Source organism: Onychomys torridus, chromosome 22, assembly GCF_903995425.1.
Source record: "Onychomys torridus chromosome 22, mOncTor1.1, whole genome shotgun sequence".
Taxonomy (NCBI): domain Eukaryota; kingdom Metazoa; phylum Chordata; class Mammalia; order Rodentia; family Cricetidae; genus Onychomys; species Onychomys torridus.
Genome location: NC_050464.1, coordinates 13921575 through 13941944, shown reverse-complemented (window position 1 = coordinate 13941944; position 20370 = coordinate 13921575). Strand labels below are relative to the sequence as shown.

Genomic DNA, 20370 nt, shown 5'->3' with positions numbered 1-20370 from the left:
TTAGATAAAAGTACTCTTCACTCATGATTATTTATTACCTAGTTGATTTATTACCTAGGTGATTTCAGCACCTACTAAAAATTTAATTGCTCAGTTATTTCTCACAGTCCAGCATCACTTACAACAGACTTAGCTGGAAATCTCCTCAGAAAAATCACAGGTTACAGCTCCCATTTCTTATTTAGGTCATAAAAGACCATACCATTTGCCCACAAAGATCTGAGTGTAACTGATAACATTTATTGATTTTTAAAAGATGCTTAGAGTATTAATTGGCTGAGACGTTCCCTGAAACATACTACTATTTTTTCAGTGCTTACAGCTACCAAGTCAGAAGCTGCTTCCACATTGGCCCTTGCCCAACTAGTGTAACTGCCCATTTTGCTAATCATATTACTTATAACACTTCTGGAGCTTTGGTGAATAAACATAAAACATAAAAAAACAACAACTAGAAGCTAAATTAAATGCTTTCAAAGATTGGGTATTGAGCCTAAGCGATACAGAATAAACAATGCAATGTGAACCACTTTTAGAGTATCATGCTGGCTTTAGATATGTCCATAACATCCATTAACTTATGATGAACATGAAATGGAAGAGAATTAAAAATCATTTTCAGGGAATATGACCACATGAGAATGTTACTTTAGATTTCCTAACCCTCAAGCAAATAGTTACTGGCATGTACCATGCTTATCACACATTCAATTGCCCTTTGGAGCCAGCCAAAGATCTATTACACAATCTGCCAGATGTAATCTCCTTAACATTGGTAAACATTTGTTCACTATTTTCCTCAGATTTCGTGTTTGTAAATCATTTAACAATATTAGGAAGCATTTTCTGGTTTAAAGATTATCTGGGGCTCTTAAACATTGAGACACAAATAACACATCTGGCCATGAAAAGTAAAATGTGGAGAGGAGGTACTGTTTGATGCAGACTAATCCAAAGTTCTCTCAGACACCTTTGCCAAAGGACAAAAGGCATGACAGTTCTGTGGCATTCCAGGAACAGATTTTCAAAGCTCCTCTCTGAGTCTGAAGCCAGGGCCTCTAGGAAGTTTTGGTTGCAGTTTCTGGTGAACCTACTCTTTTCCCTGGGTTATGGTTATCAGTCATAAGGCAGCAACATCTGAGGCATCCTGGATTCTCTTTGTCAAAATTTTCTGACTTAACTCTCATCTCACCTTGGCCATATCGCCCTGCAAATAGTATGTAAGAAGCTATGCTGATTAATAAACTTCCTTGGCACAAGTCATGAGCTTATATAAGACATCTATGTCCCATGTATTTGTCTTTTATTTCTCTCCTTTGGTTCTCCTTCTCAAAACCCCAGCTTTTGGGACTCTTATTCTTACAGGTTTGGGTCAACATAGTACATCCTTAGCCATGGGATTGGGACCCAGTCACCTACAAATAAGGTATCATAGTATGCACAAGCACTGAGTGAGGAGATTAATCTGTGATCATCATCTGAACAGCATGTTTGAGACCAGTCTTATCCACAGGAGACACTACTCAAAACAAAAACAAAACTCAAGAAGTTTATTTCAAAGAATACCTAAAAAAAAAAAGTTCATCCAAAAATGATAAAGAAGTTATTGCTTGTTCAAATGGGGGCAGAAATTATGGAAATCTTAGAAACGTAAGCAACATAGACCTTGATTTTGAAAAATTATGATCTAGTAAGTGAACCTTGAGCATTCAGAAAAGCAAATCTGCTAAGTGTACAGTCTTCATGTAGGCATTGCCCCTAGGCATGATCTCAGGAAGGACAGGCCAAGAGTCCATCCTTTAGAAAGCATTCAGAAAGGGTCTGTGTAAATTCACAGTCTGTATTATATAGGTACATGTAAATGTATATATGTATACATTTATATATATAAATATACATATAGCTCTGTGTAAATTCACAGTCTGTATTATATAGGTACATGTAAATGTATATATGTATACATTTATATATATAATAAATATACATATAAATACACACATACACACACACACACACACACACACACACACATATATATATATATATATAACAGATTTGTCAAATCAAGATTTTATTAGTGATTTTCTATAAATGATTCTGCTTCTGCTTCAAGAAACAAATCTCACAATCTGGTTAAATATTCAAAGTTCATGGGCAACATCATTTCATCTCCCACATTCCTGCTGTTTAGAGTCACGAATAGGGTTCTACCTTGAAGTGAAAAGGAGTAAATGCAAATCTTCTTGTAGGTGGCAAAATCTCTACTAGAGCCTTGGAAGTAATAATGGGATTAAACAGTTCAATTGAGGATTCAAGTATGGGCAAATTCCCCACAAGTAACTATCTGCTTCCTGATAGGCATGTTCCAGAGGTACTCAGCAAGAAGTATAAATGTTATTACTGAACTGAGATGTGAATAAATCGCACAGGTTGATGAGGTGCTACTCAGTGGCCTTACATGTATTTCTTTAAATATTATTAAGAATAACTGTACTTTTCTTGAATCTGTACTGAAAAATAAACAATATCTTTGGTGCTCCCAAAGTCTGTTACACATCAGCGTTTTAGCCTCAGGCCCTAGTGTGTCAACAGTAACAGTCCTCACCTGACCTGATGGAAACCTGGAGTCATACCTGATCTGCCACAAACCTGAGGTAAAAAATACATGTTAGTAAAACCCAAAGTAACCTGGCAATGACCTGGGTGTGACAAAAACAGTTCTGGAAACTGAAAGCCTTACAATTAATCCCAATGTCCATTAAAATGGATGAACTTACATGGGGTTTAACGATGTTTGTATAAGTAACACAGTTACAAGAAGCAAAGTAGGGTACCCAAAACTACTCACTTTCCTATATTTAAGCATCGTCCCAACAAAAGGCAGAGGTTTGGGGCCAGGAATCCCTAGCTTCTTGAAAAGTCCATGAGAAGAAGTCCCATACCTAAAACATGGAGAAGAAAATCAGCTCTTGAACTTGTTAATCATACACATAAATATTCATATTCATATACACACATTCCCACATGCAATATATATATATACACATATATACACAGATAGACACTAACTTATGTATATTATTGATGAAATACTTTATATATGAGTAGATACACATGTATATGTGACTATATGTGTGTGTGTGTGTGTGTGTGTGTGTGTGTGTATACTTTGATACAAGTACTGAGAATTATCAGAATTTATCCAGTGAGGGAAAAGGTGGGCAGAACATAACATAAAAATTCAGGGAAATAATCCCCCTCATATAGCATCTTACTATAACTTTTTTGTTAATACTTGATGGTCTCAGAGTTAATATATAATAAAACTTTATAAACTTGAGTTTGAATGCTGGTGAAGGACTCTCCATACTTAGGAAGTAAACACACATCATCAGTGTGAATAACCTGCAATGCAAGGTGTACATGAATCTGCCTCAGCATTTAAGTAAGCGGTGAACAGTGAGGTTGCTCATAGGGTTGGACAGCCCACCAGCAGAGGCTCAGGACAAGACTCTCTGACCTTTCCATTCCCTCAGATTGAAAACTGTGCAGAGCTTCCCAGGTGAATTTTTGGCCTGGGGAGATGGCTCAGCAGGTAAGAGCAATTTCTGCTCTTGAAGACTACCCAGGTTGGTTTCCTAGCCCCCAAATGACAGCTAATAATAGTTTATAATTCCAGTACCTGAGAATCCAATGCCTTGTTTTAACTTACATGGGCATCAGACATACATGTGATACACATACATACATTCATGCAAAACATTCATAAGGGCAATATAAAAATATATTTTTTAAGATACCAATTTTGGGAGTCCTATGTTCAGGTATGGGGTTTTGATGCTGCAATTTCCTTTGAGTCATTCATGCTCCTGCAAGTAACTTTTCAATCAAACTCCTGTGATAACTTCATAAACTCATGTCTCTCAGAGGTGGACTTTGGAGGAATGGCTACATTGATCTGTCATTGTGCCCTACTGAGGTCAAGGGATATTTGCTCCCATCTTTCCCAGAAAACTCAAATAGCTCAAAGTGTGATCCATGAACTCATGAGGCAATGAACTCCACAAAGCATCACTTCTCTGTCCTGTTTCTTCCTAGACCCTAGATAGCACAAAGAAAGATTTCTGTACTTAGATGATATGTCACTGGCACTTAGGTTACTGTCAGTAATCTAACAATCTGTGTGACAACACTCTCTGGACAGACAAACCTGAGTCTAATTTACATGTCAGGTGTAGTTTCCCTCATTTTGAGTTCAATATTCTGCACACCTTCCTATACCAATGTGACAGACTAATGACAGTAAAGAGAGAGAGAGAGAGAGAGAGAGAGAGAGAGAGAGAGAGAGAGAAAGAGAAATAGCAGACTATAATCATTTTAACCCTGCTCCAGATTGTGTCACAATGTTGGAATTTTAACAGTAGTTAAAACATTTGGCTGAAAGGGGCAGTGAAGTAAATGGTTTAGGTTATATTAGAAATGTATTCAGCTATGGATCTATGAATTTCCATTGGATTATATCTTCTAGTTTTCTGACAGTGAAAAATGGCCTGAGAATCATCCTATTTCTAAGGCCACAATGGTGAGGCATCCTACTATTTACTTACAGGTAGATGAGTATCAGAAATGTAGCCAGAAGTGTCCATGCTTCCATGGAAAAGTTTGGAATCAAGTCCATTGCTCTTTTCCTTCAAGAAATCTCTCTCTGAATTTTCCTAGTACGTGAGGACTTGAGTTCACCTTCTGAGTCAGGTGTGAATTCATGAAGCCAATCTGCAGTATTTATGTGCTAGGAAAGGGGGTGGAGCAGTCACTACTGCCAGTAGAAAGACCAACTGTGTATCTTCCATGGGTATGGAGAATAAGAGTGACATCTTCAGTTGATGGTTCATAATAGTTCATGTTAAAATGCATTTGGACTTCTTTCTAGGGGTAGGAAATTAATAAATAACAAATTCAATGTCCTTGGTAGGACCAGAGGTCATAGATGTTTGTCAGAAATGCAATAGAGTGATTGACACTAAATTTCCTTTTCATTTATGTGGCTGTCTGTATTGCAAAACACATTAAATATTTGCACATCAGCTTCATTTATAAATATTTACACATGCATGTTTGTCTCTGTGGAACCCTGTCTATACCCTAGAAGATGAAACATTGCATTTAACAACAAAGTTGACAAAAAATAAATAAATCATGTCATCCCCAGGTAAACTGAAGTTTCCCATGCATTCCTTTCAGTGTCATTTTTGCTTCATTCATGGTTTCTGTATATATTTCCCTTACACACTGTTATTATTAATGGGCACTGCTCACTATTATTTTCATACTCCTAATGTCAGTTAAATGCATTAAATATACACCCATAGACTCCAAAATGTGTTAGTGTCACAAGCCTAAGCTTGAATTCTTCCCCTGTGCCTTCCCTCTCTCTGTGGTATGTGATGGTATTTTGGTCATCTATACCTGTGAATCTTTGTGTACCTACTGCTGGTTTATGTGTCACTAAGAAAGGACTAAGCTCTGTATTTATTGGACAGCACAGAAAGCATGGCATTGGTAATGGATGGGTGATTCTTTACAGAAATCTTTAGCAGTGTTTTATGGAGGGGAGGAAATAATTACTGACCTCAACAAACACTGAAAATACCAAAAAAATACTGAAAGTATACCAAGCTATATCTGTGTTGTATTTGGAACATTAATGGTCGATATTTAGGTATAGGGTTGCTTCTGCTGCTTTCAGCAAATGATTACTGCAACACACATACACATACATGCATTACTGAATCGGGGCATTGGAAGGATATAAAATTTAAGATTAAAATTGTACATTAGCTTATTTTGTAAAGCCTGATTATATGGGAAATCGAAGGTAAGTGAAAGTGGTTGTGACAGTGTTGTCTTAATGGCAGGTTAAATAATCAGTGAATATATAGTAGAGTATCACTGTAAATCTTAAGTGATCTCAAGGTACATTATTAACTTAGCTGTCAGTTCCAAAAAAGTTCAATCTCTTTGAAGGCAAGAGAAAATAAGAATGTAAATTATATAATATTCTATCAATACATAGACTGTATGAGATTGGACATCCCAATTGGTTGGTTAAAATGAGTTGAAAAGACTGTTTAGTTTACAAATGACTTTCTAATGGTCCACTAAAGGTTATGCTCTATGTGGATGACCTAATGGATGGGTTTACTGACCCTGAATGCACACTCAGAAAATACCTACCATAAAAATATGATGTGACATATATCACTCTGTAGTCTTTGACACTGTCTCTTGTGATCTACACTACAATCTTGATTAGAGAGCTCCCACAAGTAAGTTTTTAAGAATCACACAAGACAGGTTGGAGAGATGAGTCCATGGTTAAGAATTCCTTCTGCTCTTGCAGAGGACCCAGTTAGGTTCCTACCACCTACATAGTGGCTATGTTGTTTTGAGTAGGAATGGTCCCAAAGGATCATATATTTGGATGATTGGTCATTAGGGGGTGGTGCTTGTGGAGGGGCTACCCACCACACCATATTTCCCCAGAGTGCTAATGATAAGGAGCAGCAGGAAATATTAGTTAGATGAAATAGAGAATGGAGATAAAGATTAAAAAATATAGGATAGCCTCAAGAGGGCCTGGAACCTATTCCAACAGGCCCTGACTGTCTCTACCCTAGGGTATATAAAGGAATGCCAAGGGGTGGAGAAAAAGACACAGCCAAGTGCAGACCATCTCAGAAACCTGCACTCAGGCCCATGGTCCAATCATCCCCTCTATGCTGACCTGCTGAGTAAAGCCACTAGGAAACCTGAAACGGGCTCCCTGAGATCCCCCTTTCTTAATGTATAAAAAACAACTCCTCATTAAGAGCTCATAGTACTCTCAATGGCTGTCACACCTTCTAATATAGGAGTAAAGGAAGACAAGGACAACGTTTCTTTTTTGAAATGGTCTAAGATGACTACAGCAGTGTTAGCTGCATCCAGCCCTTTTTAAACCAAAAACTTTTAATGCAATTGCAAACCTAAAGACCCCCTTAGTTTCATAATTAACAATAACAGGTTAACATAAATATTGTTATAGTTACAATTCTCTCAATCTTACTACATAAAGCAAACTCTGAACAGAACCATTGGAATTTCTTGCTAATTTAGGAAAAACTTCTGATGTATTCACATCAAACTTAAATATTTCCTTAACTTCACCAAACCAGGGTTCATTAATATCAATAGGTTAACATAATATCATGACCATTACTATACACCATTATAATTCCCACACATGCATTCAACCTTAATTCACTCACAACTCCCCCTTTTTATACAATTTTTTAAACAAAATCTCAAATGTAGTTAGAAAAACCCCAAATGTCTTCATTTCAACAGTTCCATTTGTAACACAAAACTAGTTCCATAAGTAATTTCATTTTTATAGTTTCATAAAACAGTTTTATTTTTAACACAAAACAATTCATGAATCACTACAGTTAATAAAGTATATATGCATATACAAAATTGCATCTTGAAACTAGGTAGAAAAAATAAGTTTCTTCATTTAAACAGTTCCTAGTTCATCACCATAAGTAAATTCAAAATTGTCCTGTTGTATTGGAATCACTGTTGTTCATTTCATTTCTTAAGTCCCAAAATTCAAATAATAAATTGTGTTACCAGCCTTCCAATATGATGAAATCCATACCCAAAATCTTTTTCTAGTTTTAACTCATGTTTTTCCTTCTCCTTTTATTAAAGTGTATTATATTTGTGTTTTAATTTTACACATCAGCCATGGGATACCCTGTCCTCCCCCCTCCCACCCCTGTCCCCACCTTCACCCCAGCCCCTCCCCTCCATTCCCATGTCCTCCAGGATTAAGGCACGCCTGGGGATTCATTTAAACCTGGTAGATTCAGTACAGGCAGGTCCTGTCTCCAAATCATTTCTAAAGTTCAAAGTTTATAGTTAAGGTCAGAGTTTATAGTCAGTTTTGATATCATTCTGAAAGTTCTTGAGAGTTCCAAAGAAGAGTCTGATGCTTTTTTTTTTTTTTTTTTTTTTTTTTTTTGGTTTTTCGAGACAGGGTTTCTCTGTGTAGCTTTGCGCCTTTCCTGGAACTCACTTGGTAGACCAGGCTGGCCTCAAACTCATAGAGATCCACCTGGCTCTGCCTCCAGAGTGCTGGGATTAAAGGTGTGTGCCACCAATGCCCAGCTAAGAGTCTGATTCTTTAATGGCTCTCTCTTACCTTTGGGATTTAGTGAATTCTGATCTTATGCATTTGATATCTCTTTTAAAAAAATCTATCAAGAGCTATCTCACTTTACAGCAACCCCCTAAAAAAATGAAAAGAGAAGAGAAATCTTGTAATGAATATTCTGTTTCTGTGTTGCTTAGCTGGCAACTCAACAGACAATTTCCCAACAGAAGTAATTATCTAAGTTGGAGTGGGGTTCCAGACCTAAAGCTTTCAGCAGCTTCCTCTGTGTACCAAAAACATCACTGTAACTTCATTACAAACTCCTCAGCAGTCTGGAGGCCTCGTATACTCCTATTATCCCCATGCTGCAAGATGGAACCTCAATATCAGTAAAATTGATTTAGCTGCTTATTACTCCAGTTCCTCTAGAGCAGCGTTATTAGAGCTAACATTCAGAGGAATGTTCCACACTCATCACCAAACTCTGAGACAATTTACCCTCTTATTAATGAATTTTTAAAGCTGTATTTGCCATGAGTTCTTTAACAATGCTGGTGTTTCTGATAGATTTTTATTAGCCCCATATTTCTTAGTGAGATTATTTGTTCATCAAAACTGCTACTATTCAAAGGAGTCAAGAACATAAATGTTCTTTCATGAAACATATCCTTCATTAGCTTCTCAAACCCCGATATTATTGTTAGCAGCTGGGATATGCTCTAACCATGATTTACTTAATTCAGACAGTTCTCACAAACATCAGTACATTCACTAAGCAAACATTCTAATTTAACATTGTTTCCTTGTAGGGAACTTTCAAATGAAGCAAGATTTTATTTTGTAAGACAAGTAGATTTTTTTTAAGTTTGACCCCCATCTATAAAGCAGTCATTTATTTTTTAATGTCTGTTTCCTTATCTTCCTATTAGAGTTGCAAAGGGATCATTTGTTAACAGGCTGTTTGTTGAAGAGGCAAAGAACCTTTTTATTTGCCCATAAGTTTCTGCAGTATTCAGTGTATGGACTTCTTTCCTTTGCTTTCTTAAGAATTTTAAAGTGGCTTGATTGCTCTTATAAGTAGCTTCTCATTATCCAACTACTGTAACAAACTCCCTGCACAGCTATTATGGAAAATAAGGTATCTTCTCAAAGGAAGCTCCAAAGTTCATATACTTTCAATTTTTCATTGGAACTGACATTCAACAAACTCTGAGATGATTTTGCTCCTTCTTAATCTTTTAAAAGCTGTATTTTTAGTTTCCCAAGGGCATCATTCCAAGCTGAAAAATGTGTTTCCAGGCAATATCGCCATCTTTATTGGAAAAACAACCTTTACCAAAATGCATTTCTCTTATATCAGCACACTGTTACAAGCTATCTTTTTCCAGAGTTCTTCTTGAGCTTGGGAGTCAACTTCTGGTTCCCTTGTACTGGCTTGCTTTCATATCTGATTTCAGCATGGGAGATTTGAACCAATTGTTTTGCGTTTTCAACGATGGGACTTTGGGAAGTTTCTGTTCTCCCTGAGCTGGACTCAACTGGTATTTCACTTTCATCTTTATACAGGACCAAGATCAGAATCACACCTGCCTCCTTAGCATGCATTAAGGTGTGCACTCCTGATACCAAAATTTCCTGTGTTCACTGTGCATTTATTTTTATTAGCCAGTCAGTGGAAAACAAAAGCATTTAAAATAAGGCTTTCCCACAGCTCTTTCAGAGAGACTCTCACTGATAGATCTTTAATCTCATTTTGCTTGTTCCTTCCCCTCCAGACTTCAGATACTTCAGGCTGTGTCTCTGTTCCTCTACTAGCTACCTCTGGAGGTAGGGCTTTCCCCAGCCCCCAATCTTCTTCAATTTCTAGCAGCTTTTTCCAGGTCTTGCACCTTCCAGAAAGGAATTTGTCTCTTCTCCATTTCTGTTCAAGAATCAAGCTTCAGATTTTTTTTTTTTAATCAAGGAGGATTTTTTGTTAGCCCTAAGCTCACATTAGGACAGGTATATTTATCCTAATCAGACCTTTCATTTACTTGGCCCAGTTCCCCAGGGGGTTGCATTCCTTTGCCTGTGTTCTCTCTGGACCGAGCTTGTTGCCAAAGGCAATAACCCTTTAGGGCTTCACACCTCTTTCCAGAAAGCTTTCCCAGAAAGGTGCTTTCTCTGATAGAAAAGAGCTTTACTCCTGCATAGTTTGCCATTCTACCCTGGGTGGGCTCTTTCCCCAGACAGTGTCCCTGACTTGGCAGAGCAGCTGCAGATGCCATTCTGCTTTATTGCAACCCCTCCCATCAGAGAAAGATCTGTCTGCCTCAACTGAATGCTGGAGGAAGCCACTGACAACTGAAGGAACCCTAGTATGCCTAGAATGCACTCAAACTTGGATGTACTGGCTAGTTGTTTCTCTGTTATTGGTTAGAAGTAAAGATACAATGCCTAACAGAGAGTTTATATCACTTTTGGGGATCTTTGTGTTAGGACGATTAGGAGGGACCTTTACATTCTGATAGATGCTCACTCAGAAACAAAGCACCCTATGCCTCAGCTCAGCTTTTTGTTTGTTTGTTTGTTTGCTTTTCCTGACCAACAACCCCTCCTGTTAGGGAGAGATCTTCCTTGGCTCTTTGCATCTCTAAGCCTGAACTCTCCCAAGCATTACCTCAGGGGACTATGAACACTGCCTTTCACTAGCTTGAAGAGACAGAGCTTAGAAGAGAGGTTTTTGGGAACTCAAGCCCTGCCTCCCTCATTGCAGGGAGGATTTTTCTGTCTTGAAAGAATGACAGAACTTAGAGAGGTTTGGTTGTTCTAAGAGATTTATTGTTTTCCCTTAGAGCGAGTCACAGGTGAAATCCCTTACTAATATCTCCAAGTGATTCTTATTTTTGTCTTTTACAGAAAGATAAACTCAGAGAGAAAGTTCTGAAAGGCTTTTTAGAGAGAGATGAAAGTTTTTTTAGAGAACTTTTAGTTTGAGAGATAAAGATTAAGGCTTTTTAGAGAGATATTTTAGCAATTTTTTTTTATTCCAAGAGAGGAAGATCATTAAGTTCATTTCCAAAACTTCCAAACTTGGCTTATTACCCCCATATTTTTGCCTCAGGGAGAATCATTTTCTCTTGCTGCTTGGGACAAAACACTTCCCACAGGAATCTTTCTATCTGATAAGCTCAAAGAAGAGTTTTGCCCAAAGAAGATAGATATTTTTCCCAGTTTGTGTTCATAGCCTCCAAAGTTAAATTAAAGACTTAGTTTTTCTGTCTAGTTGCCTAACTTAACTTAAATAATTTTTTTGTATGCTACTTTACACTTCTAAGTTCTTCCTGCACTATATTTCTACATTCTACCTTTCTTATTTTACATAGGTAGAAATTGAGAGAGAGACAGAAAAACAAAAATATTGATAGAGAAAATTTTGCAGTGCAGCATCATCTTTCCAGTCTTTTTTTTCCCTATCCTCTTCAGGAAAAAGTCCCCTTTTCTACTTAACTTTTTTCTTTCACTACAACACTGGACTGGCCTTTCAATGGGTAGTTCCCAATCTTACTTTCACCAAGCACTCTGAATATTATAAAAATATATTATTATATTTTTTTCTCATTGTATTTGTCCTTGTTCATGGCTCCATTCTGTGGAGGAGCTACCCACAAATCCCACATTGTCTCAGTGTGCTCTTTAGTAGAAGCAGCAGGAAATATTAGTTGGAAGGATTTAGAGGTGGGAGATAGAGGTTAAAAAATACAGGATAACCTTAAGAGGGACTGGAACCTATTCCAAGAGGCACTGACTGTCTATGTGGAAAGGTATATAAAGGAATGCCAAGGGGTAGAGAAAAAGACCTCCCCACACCACAGCCAAGTGTAGGCCATCTCAGAAACCTGCACTCAGGCCCATAGTTCAATCATCCACTCTATGCAAACCTGTTGGGTAAAGCCACTAGGAAACCCGAAAATGGTCTCCCATAAGTACTACATTAGAAGGATTGGGGGTGTGACCTTCCTGGAGTAGATTTGCCATTGTTGTAGGAAGTTTGTCACTGAGGGTGGGCTTTGGGTTTCAAAAGCCCAGGCCCAGCCCAGTGACTCTCTCTTCCTGGTGCCTATAAATTAGGACATAGAGCTCTCAGCTACCATGTCTGCTTGCATTCCTCTATGCTTCCCAGAATGATGATAATTGACTATACCTCTGAAAAGTTAAGCAATTCCCAATGGAATGCTTTCCTTTGTAAGTATTGCCTTGGTTATGGTGTCTCTTCACAACAATATGACACTGAATAAGACAGTGGCTCACAACCATCTATAACACCATGTGCAGTGGATCTGACATCCTCTTCTGACCTCCACATGCACCAAGCATACAAGTGGTGCACACACATACATGTAGGCAAAATACTCATACACATAAAATAAACATAAATCTTATTTAGAAAATAAAAATAAGGTTATGTTTGTGAACATATTTCCTTTTTATCCTTTTGCAGTGTCTTTTTTTCCTTTCCACAATAATCCATAGAGTATGTATTTTCTGTAGCTGAAGGAGTGAAACATCTTCTATTTTGGAATGTTGGAAAAATTCATGTGTATTTCCTACTTTACCTCTAGTGAATTCATAGTCTGTTTAATATTGAGCAACATGATCAGTATTATCACTAAGTCCAAAGAGTACCAAAAACTATTCACCAAATTTTCCCATTTTTTTTTAGCTACATACCCCCAATTGTTGCCTTTAATTCCAGCACTTAAGAAGCAGAACTAGACAGATCTCTGTGAGTTCAAGGCCAGCCTGATCTACAGAGTAAGATCTAGGTCACCAAAGCAACACTACACAGAGAAACCCTGTCTGGAAAAACCAAAATAATAATGATTAATAATCTTTCAAAACTTTTGTTAAACATTGGTATATTAAGTCTAAGAAAGATTAGTTATCTGATCCAAAACTACAGCACTAAGTACAAGTATAGCTAGCATTGAAGTTCCACACTCTAGCCTCAGATATGCTCTTCATCCAAAACCACACAGGATGAGTGGAAAAATGGCATCTCAGCTTAGGTCTTCTTAATGTAGTGTCTGCATCTTGGCCTGTTTCAAAGGAACAAAGTGATAATTCCTAGAAATCTAATTGATGAGGGTGATGATGATAAGAAAGTACATTCATTCTCTCCAAGCCCCAAATTATAAAACCTTCTGTCAATTTTGTAGCAAAGGAGAAAATGTAAATTACATCATGAATGCTCACTCACCCCTGCTTCCCAGAGTCTCTTTCCAGGTCAAGCTTCTACCAACTTGTTTCTAGCATTTCACAGATCATCCTGAGTTATTTTTCCAGCTCTTTAAAGAGTTCCTGATGAAAACAGACTCTTTTCTACAGCAACCATAATTGCAAAGGCTATACAGGTAAAGATGGGACTGCATGTGTACTTTTCTCAACCATGTTTTGATGTTAACATGCTTGATCCTATGTCCCCAAGAGCTCATGTTTGTAACTGCACTATCATGTCTGTTTCTCTGCAGATGATTGCTCTCTCTGGCTCTACACTATTTCTATGTCCTTTTCCTTAGTGATTTTTGAGACTTAGTGGTTTATAATAATATAAAAATGTAGAGACCTAAAGTGCTACCCATGCTCCAAGACATAGTCTCATGACCATGGGCACAGTCAGGCCTATATGGAATCAGTGGTCATTGAACAACAACAAAGCACATGAAATGAGTAGTGAGGAGTTATGGAGAGTATAGTAGAAGAACTAGAGGTGAGAGAATGGGGTGGGGGTTTGAACAACACACTTTATATAGTATGTATGAACATTAAACAAAAAAAGAAGAAAGGACAAGGGCTAGTCACTGGTTAAGAGAGTGTTCTGCTCATGTAAACGGCAAAGTGTTTGGTTCCTAATATTATAAATTAGGTAGCTTATGAATACCTCCAACTCAAGTATCAAGGAGATTCATAAACTCTGGTTTCTGTGGACACCTGCATACATGTGCATGCACCTAGACATGGACACATAAGCATAATTTTTAAAATAATAAAAAAATTATCAATTGAAAAGTGAAATAAAAGAGTTCCATACTTCACCTCTGTGGGAATTATGGAACTCGTATTAATTTCATTCTTACTTTAAACATGTGAAAACAGACACATTGGAAGAAGCTTTTGCAAATGATGAAGCCATAAAGCCAAGAAATGAGGAGAGTGCTTACAAATCTGAATTCTACGAACAGAAATCTTGCATAATTTCAGGTCACAGAAGATTAAAACCTGAAGCGTCAGAGTATTTCAGGACATGTTTACTTGCACTCTTCCTGAGTACTTCTAAGGTCATTAAAAGTTATTACAAACAGATTGTGTTCACAGACCCAACATTTTCACCATGTAACCTTTACAAGAATGTGGATTAATTGGGCTCATGAGCTCATGTAGGGAATGTATTACATATACATCTGATGTGTTGCAACATAGCCATTTCATCACCGTGAAAATATAGAAAACAAGATCAGAGGATAAATAAATATTATAAAAAGTTACTCTAAAAATTATCCAAACCCCAAAATGACCTCCAATAAGAATGGATTAGATGAAATACTTAAGACCTCAAATGAATGATTTTATGTATTGCCAACAAAAGTAAAGATAAAAGAAACTCCCCTATAAATCTCATGATGACGCGAAGAAACAGTTAAATGAAAAGGAAAAAGTGAAATTAAAAAATGTGAAAAAGTGAGCTGGCTGTTTGGAACCTTGGGCTTACACAGGGACACATGCTCAGTCTGGAAGTAGGGGACAGGACCTGCCTGTACTGAATCCACCAGGTTTAAATGAATCCCCAGGGGAGTCTTGGTCCTGGAGGAGATGGGAATGGAGGGGAGGGGATGGGGAAAGGTAGGAGTGGGGCAGAAAGGGTGAGGACGGGAACCCACGGCTGATGTGTAAAATTCAAACACACATATAATAAAAAAATGAAAAAAAAGAAACAGTAAATACCAAACCCCAGAAACCATCCAGCTATTTTCTGTGTGTAAAGCAATTAAATAAAACAAATAATTCATCAACTCCATTCCTCATTTCTGTAACCAAAGCAACTTCAATAAAGAAAGATTAATTTTGAAAAAAATATGTTTAAAAGGAATTCAGTGAAGAAATACTGAAATGCTTGAAGGGAACACATTCAGTGTAATAAAGGGCTTTGTGTAAAGCCTTGCCAATAAAATGTATCAGGACAGACTTTGAGTTTGAACACAAGATGGCAAAATTACAACACTCCAATGAGTAGAGAGCTGGACTGGGCTTGTACCTGTGTGGATGCATGGAAACAATCCAGGGTCCTCTGAAAAAGGAGCAAATGTTGTTAACTTCTGAGCTATCCTTTCAGTGCCTCTCTCTTTCTCTCTTTACTTTGAGACAAATAAATACCATTACATGCCCCTTATTTGCATGGAACTCTCTATGTAGATCAATCTAGCCTCAAACAGTGTTAGCTTCTGCCTCCCATGTGCTTCAATTAAAGCTATGCACCAACACTCTGGATAAGAGCAAAATTCTCAAGGGAAAATTTTAATACAGAAAAGTTTGGGACTGTGCATTTCAACTTTTGAAAGACACTAGGACACAAGACTAATACACCAAACAAAGATTTTCTGTCATAATAGAGAGAGAAAAGGAAAGAAATTCATAACAATGAATTCATACCCACTAAGCTACAACTACATGAGATTCTGGAAGGTACCTTTCGCATTGAAAAGAAATATAAACACCCATTAGATCACAGGCAAGAATAAACTACACATGGATGAAAATTAAGCAAGAGAGGAGTAAGAGAACACCAAACTAATTCCACAAAAGAAGTATACACCTTTTTAACAGCAACTGTTATTATTATTCCCAATTGCCCAATCTAGGACAGATCAGGGGTTGCAAAGATGATTCAGTGGTTAAGAGCACTGGGTCCTTTTCTAAAGAACCTAGGTTCTACTCCCAGGATGCACACGGCAGCTCACAACCATCTGTAACTCCATATCCAGAGGTTTTAATACTCTTCCTGCACTACATGGGCAACAGAACTTCAAGTGGTATACAGATGTGCATGGAGGTAAAACACCCATTGGCGTAAAATAAAATCAAACCAAATAAAAAATTAAACACACATACTTGTGAAATTGATGAAAAGGCTAGGGAGATAGATCCATAAAGTACTTTTCACATGTTCGGATATTGAAAACCCAGAATGTTGGGTGGGCTTGACAGCCATCAACAATTTAACCACTTAATAGTGGAGACTGAGGCTGGATGGTGGTGGCACACACCTTTAATCCCAGCACTCTGGAGGCAGAGGCAAGCGGATCTCTGTGAGTTTGAGGCCAGCCTGGTCTCCAAAGTGAGTTCAAGGAAAGGCACAAAGCTACACAGAGACACCTTGTCTTGAAAAAAAAAAGTGGAGACTGGGCATCTTCAGAGCAAATTAGCTAGTTAGATTTCCCTGTATGAACAAGCTCTCAGTTCAACTGATAAGACTCTAAGTGGATGAAATGAAGAATGATACAAGGAAATTCCTGATGCCAACCTTGGGCATCCAAACGCATGCCAACACATATGTACATACATCTCCTCACAAACACAACACAAACACATATGAACAACATACACACACACAACCATAACCCTTGCAAATAATGGGTACAGGAACAATCTTGCATTAAAGAAAAATGTCTTGTCATAAGAGACAGGCAGTCCCTTAGAATGAAAGGACTTTAAAAGACTTTTCTCTCTGAGGGAATGGGGCTAAAAAATAAACAGGCTTCACTGTTTCAGTTCATAGCAGTTTTGGTCCTTGAGGAATGAAGACACCGCTTGGCTATTAAGAGCAAGCATTTACTGTTTGCTTACAGTGGACCTGGGTTGAGTTTTTAGAATATTTGTGCTGATCAGTCTTTAAAATACATTGCACATATATGCAGGGGTTAAGAGTACTAGCTGCTCTTACAGAGAAAATGGGTTCAATTACCAGCACACACATGGAAGCTCTAACTCATCTGTACCTCCAAGTTCTGTGGCCAATGTACACATGTGTTACACAGACATTAATGCAGATAAAATATCCATATACATGAAATAAAAATAAACAAATAAATTTAAAAACTGGGAAAACTTGTGGTATGCTGTGAAAGCAGTCTAAGAAGGAGGTTTATACTTTTAAGTTCCTACAAAAGAAAACATCTTCAACAAATGGTGCTGGCATAACTGAATGTCAACATGTAGAAGGCTGCAAATAGATCCATATCCATCACTGTGCACAAAACTTAAGTTCAAGTGGATCAAAGCCTCAACATAGCCGGGCAGTGGTGGCCCATGCCTTTAATCCCAGCACTCGGGAGGCAGAGCCAGGCAGATCTCTGTGAGTTTGAGGCCAGCCTGGTCTCCAAAGCGAGTTCCAGGAAAGGCACAAAGCTACACAGAGAAACCATGTCTCGAAAAACAAACAGCAACAACAAAAAAGCCTCAACATAAATCCAGTTACTCTGAACCTGATAGAAGAGAAAGTAGGAAGTAGTTTTGAACACATTCACAGGAGATCACTTCCTACATATAACACCAGTAGCACAGACACTGAGAGAAACAATCAATCAATGGGACACCTTGAAACTGACAAACTTTTGTAGAGTAAATGACATGATCAACAAGACAAAGCAACAGCCTACATAATGGGATGTCAGTCCCCATTAACTGCACCATAAGCAGATTTTATACATCATTGGGTACTTAGAAACAATGATATTCTTACATCCTCTATATAATATTTTCAAGATCAAAAGGGGTCTGATCAATTCTGCTATCCATCTCTCAGGTATTCAAATGCAAACCCCCAAAAATATATGGGTGCATTAAAAATTTGTGTTAGACTCTTAACAAAACTATTACCTGGACAGAAAGAAATCTCTGTTTCTAAGACACAGTGGTAAAAGTTGAACTGAAAATAAGAGTGTTAGAGTTTGTAAACATGTAACCACATCCCCCATTGTAACAGCATGCACACAGATAATCTTCAAAGTGGATTTGTAATTGTATCTTCCAGACAGGGAAAGGAATGAGAAAAACTGTGTCTGTGGAAATGGCTTAGCAGCTAGGAGCACTGATTAAGGAACTGGGTTTCATTCTAGTACCCACATGGCTGTTCATAGCCATCTGTTACTACTATTCCAGGGATCCAACTCCAACTTCTGCCCTTCTTCTTTACCAGGCATGAATACTGTACATAGACATATATACAGTCAAAACATCCATACACATAAAATATTTTTAAATATACAGCAAAGCTATATTTTAGCCTAGAGATGCCACCAAGGCTATCAAGGAGTCAAGAAAAGGAAGAAGAGGCTATTACAAATAATGCTGCTATGAACATAGTTGAGCATGTGTCCTTGTGGTATGATTGAGTCTTCTTGGGTGTATGCCCAAGAGTGGTATAGGTAGGTCTTGAGGAAGATTGATTCCCAATTTTCTGAGGAACTGCTATACAGATTTCCAAACCGGCCATACCAGTTTTCACTCTCACCACCAGTGGAGGAGTGTATCCCTTGTTCCACATCCTCTCCAACATAAGCTGTCTGCAGTGCTTTTGATCTTAGCAATTCTGACAGGTGTAAGATGGTATCTCAGAGTTGTTTTGATTTGCATCTCCCTGATAATTAATGATTCTGAGGAATTTCTTAAATTTCTGTCAACCATTTGAGTTTCTTTCTTTTTTCTTTTTTTTTTTTTTTTTTTTAGAATTCAGTGTTTAGCTCTATAGCCCATTTTAATGGCAATGTTCATTATTTTGATATCCAGTTTCTTGAGTTCTTTGCATATTTTGGAGATCAGCCTTGTGTCAGATGTGGGACTGGTGAAAATCTTTTGCCATTCTGTAAGCTATTGTTTTGTCTTATTTACTGTGTACTTTGCATTACAGAAGCTTCTCAGTTTCAAGAGGTCTCATTTATAAATGATTGCTCTCAGTATCTATGCTATTGGTGTTACATTTAGGAAGTGGTCTCCTGTGGCAATGTTTTAAAGACTATTTCCTACTTTCTCTTCTATAAGGGCCAGTGTAACTGGTTTTATATTGAGGTCTTTGATCCACTGTACTTGAGCTTTGGGCACGGCAACAGATATGGATCTGTTTGCAATCTTCTACATGTTGACATCCTGCTATGGCACTATTAGGATGTGTGGTGTATTCCTGTTGGAGTAGATGTTGTCTTACAGAAATGTGTCACTAAGGAGGTAGGCCTTGAGTTCTGAAATGTTCAACCCAGGCCCAGTGTCTCAGGCCACTTCAGATAAAGAATTCCCCAATATCATGTCTGCATGCAGGCCACTGTGCTCCTTATCATGATAATGGACTAAACCTCTGAAACTGCAAGGTGTCACCTCAATAAAAATGTTTTCCTTTGTAGGAGCTGCCATAGTTATGGTATCTCTTCCTTACAATAGAAAACTCAACTAAGACAAACATGAAAAATCTTGAATTGCATATACAGAACATAAAATCATGCTTCAATCTATTCATACTTCCACATACTCATGAAGCACCGAATCTGTAAAAGGCCTGAGACAAAATTGTGATGGTTGTCTTCTTATGGGTCTAAATTTAAACTGAAAATTAGAAGTTTGAAATTTGTAAAGCTTACTTGTGAACACATAGCAAGCAGATTTTAAAAGGTAATATAATATTAATTTTCATTTTGTGAAACTGGAATGAAAACCATGAGTAGTTTTGGTACATGGTAATACTATTGCAATGCATTTACTTTCAAATCTGATACTCAAGGGTTCATGATAGAGGGAAGGATTTGGGGAACCACTATGGCCTTAATCCTCTCTATCTATTCTAAAATTTTAAGATGGTGCTAAAAAGGGAATTTTCACTAATTTTGATTAACTTTTTAAATTGCATTTTTGTCAGTTTGTAAAAGAGAGGGCCCTCCAACAGAATAGTAATTCTATATCAGCCAAAGAAGGTGCAAACAGGTTATCTCACAGTTTGAGAAAGGCTACCTTGTAGGTAGTTAGAATTTGTTAAAGATTGCCAGATGTCTACAGGTTGCCTATCATAAAAACAAAGTCAATCAGCTTTACTCAAGTACAGAGCAGGAAGACAGCTGAAGTTACCAAAGGGAAAATGACCATGGAATATTCTT

The 20370-nt window shown here is 37.6% G+C and overlaps 1 protein-coding gene and 1 pseudogene across 1 annotated transcript in view; both read right to left on the bottom strand.

Moving 5' to 3' along the window:
* The window catches only part of LOC118572621 (cytochrome P450 3A13-like), a 46783-nt gene extending 42105 nt beyond the window's left edge, over window positions 1–4678 (bottom strand). The window contains exons 1-2 of the mRNA XM_036172346.1: window positions 4608–4678; window positions 2849–2942 (exon numbers count right to left, since the gene is read on the bottom strand). Of these exons, the coding sequence (XP_036028239.1) occupies window positions 2849–2942; window positions 4608–4678 (165 nt within the window). The remainder of the gene's footprint in view (window positions 1–2848; window positions 2943–4607) is intronic.
* Window positions 4679–9571: 4893 nt separating this feature from the next.
* The window catches only part of LOC118572620, a 21497-nt pseudogene continuing 10698 nt past the window's right edge, over window positions 9572–20370 (bottom strand).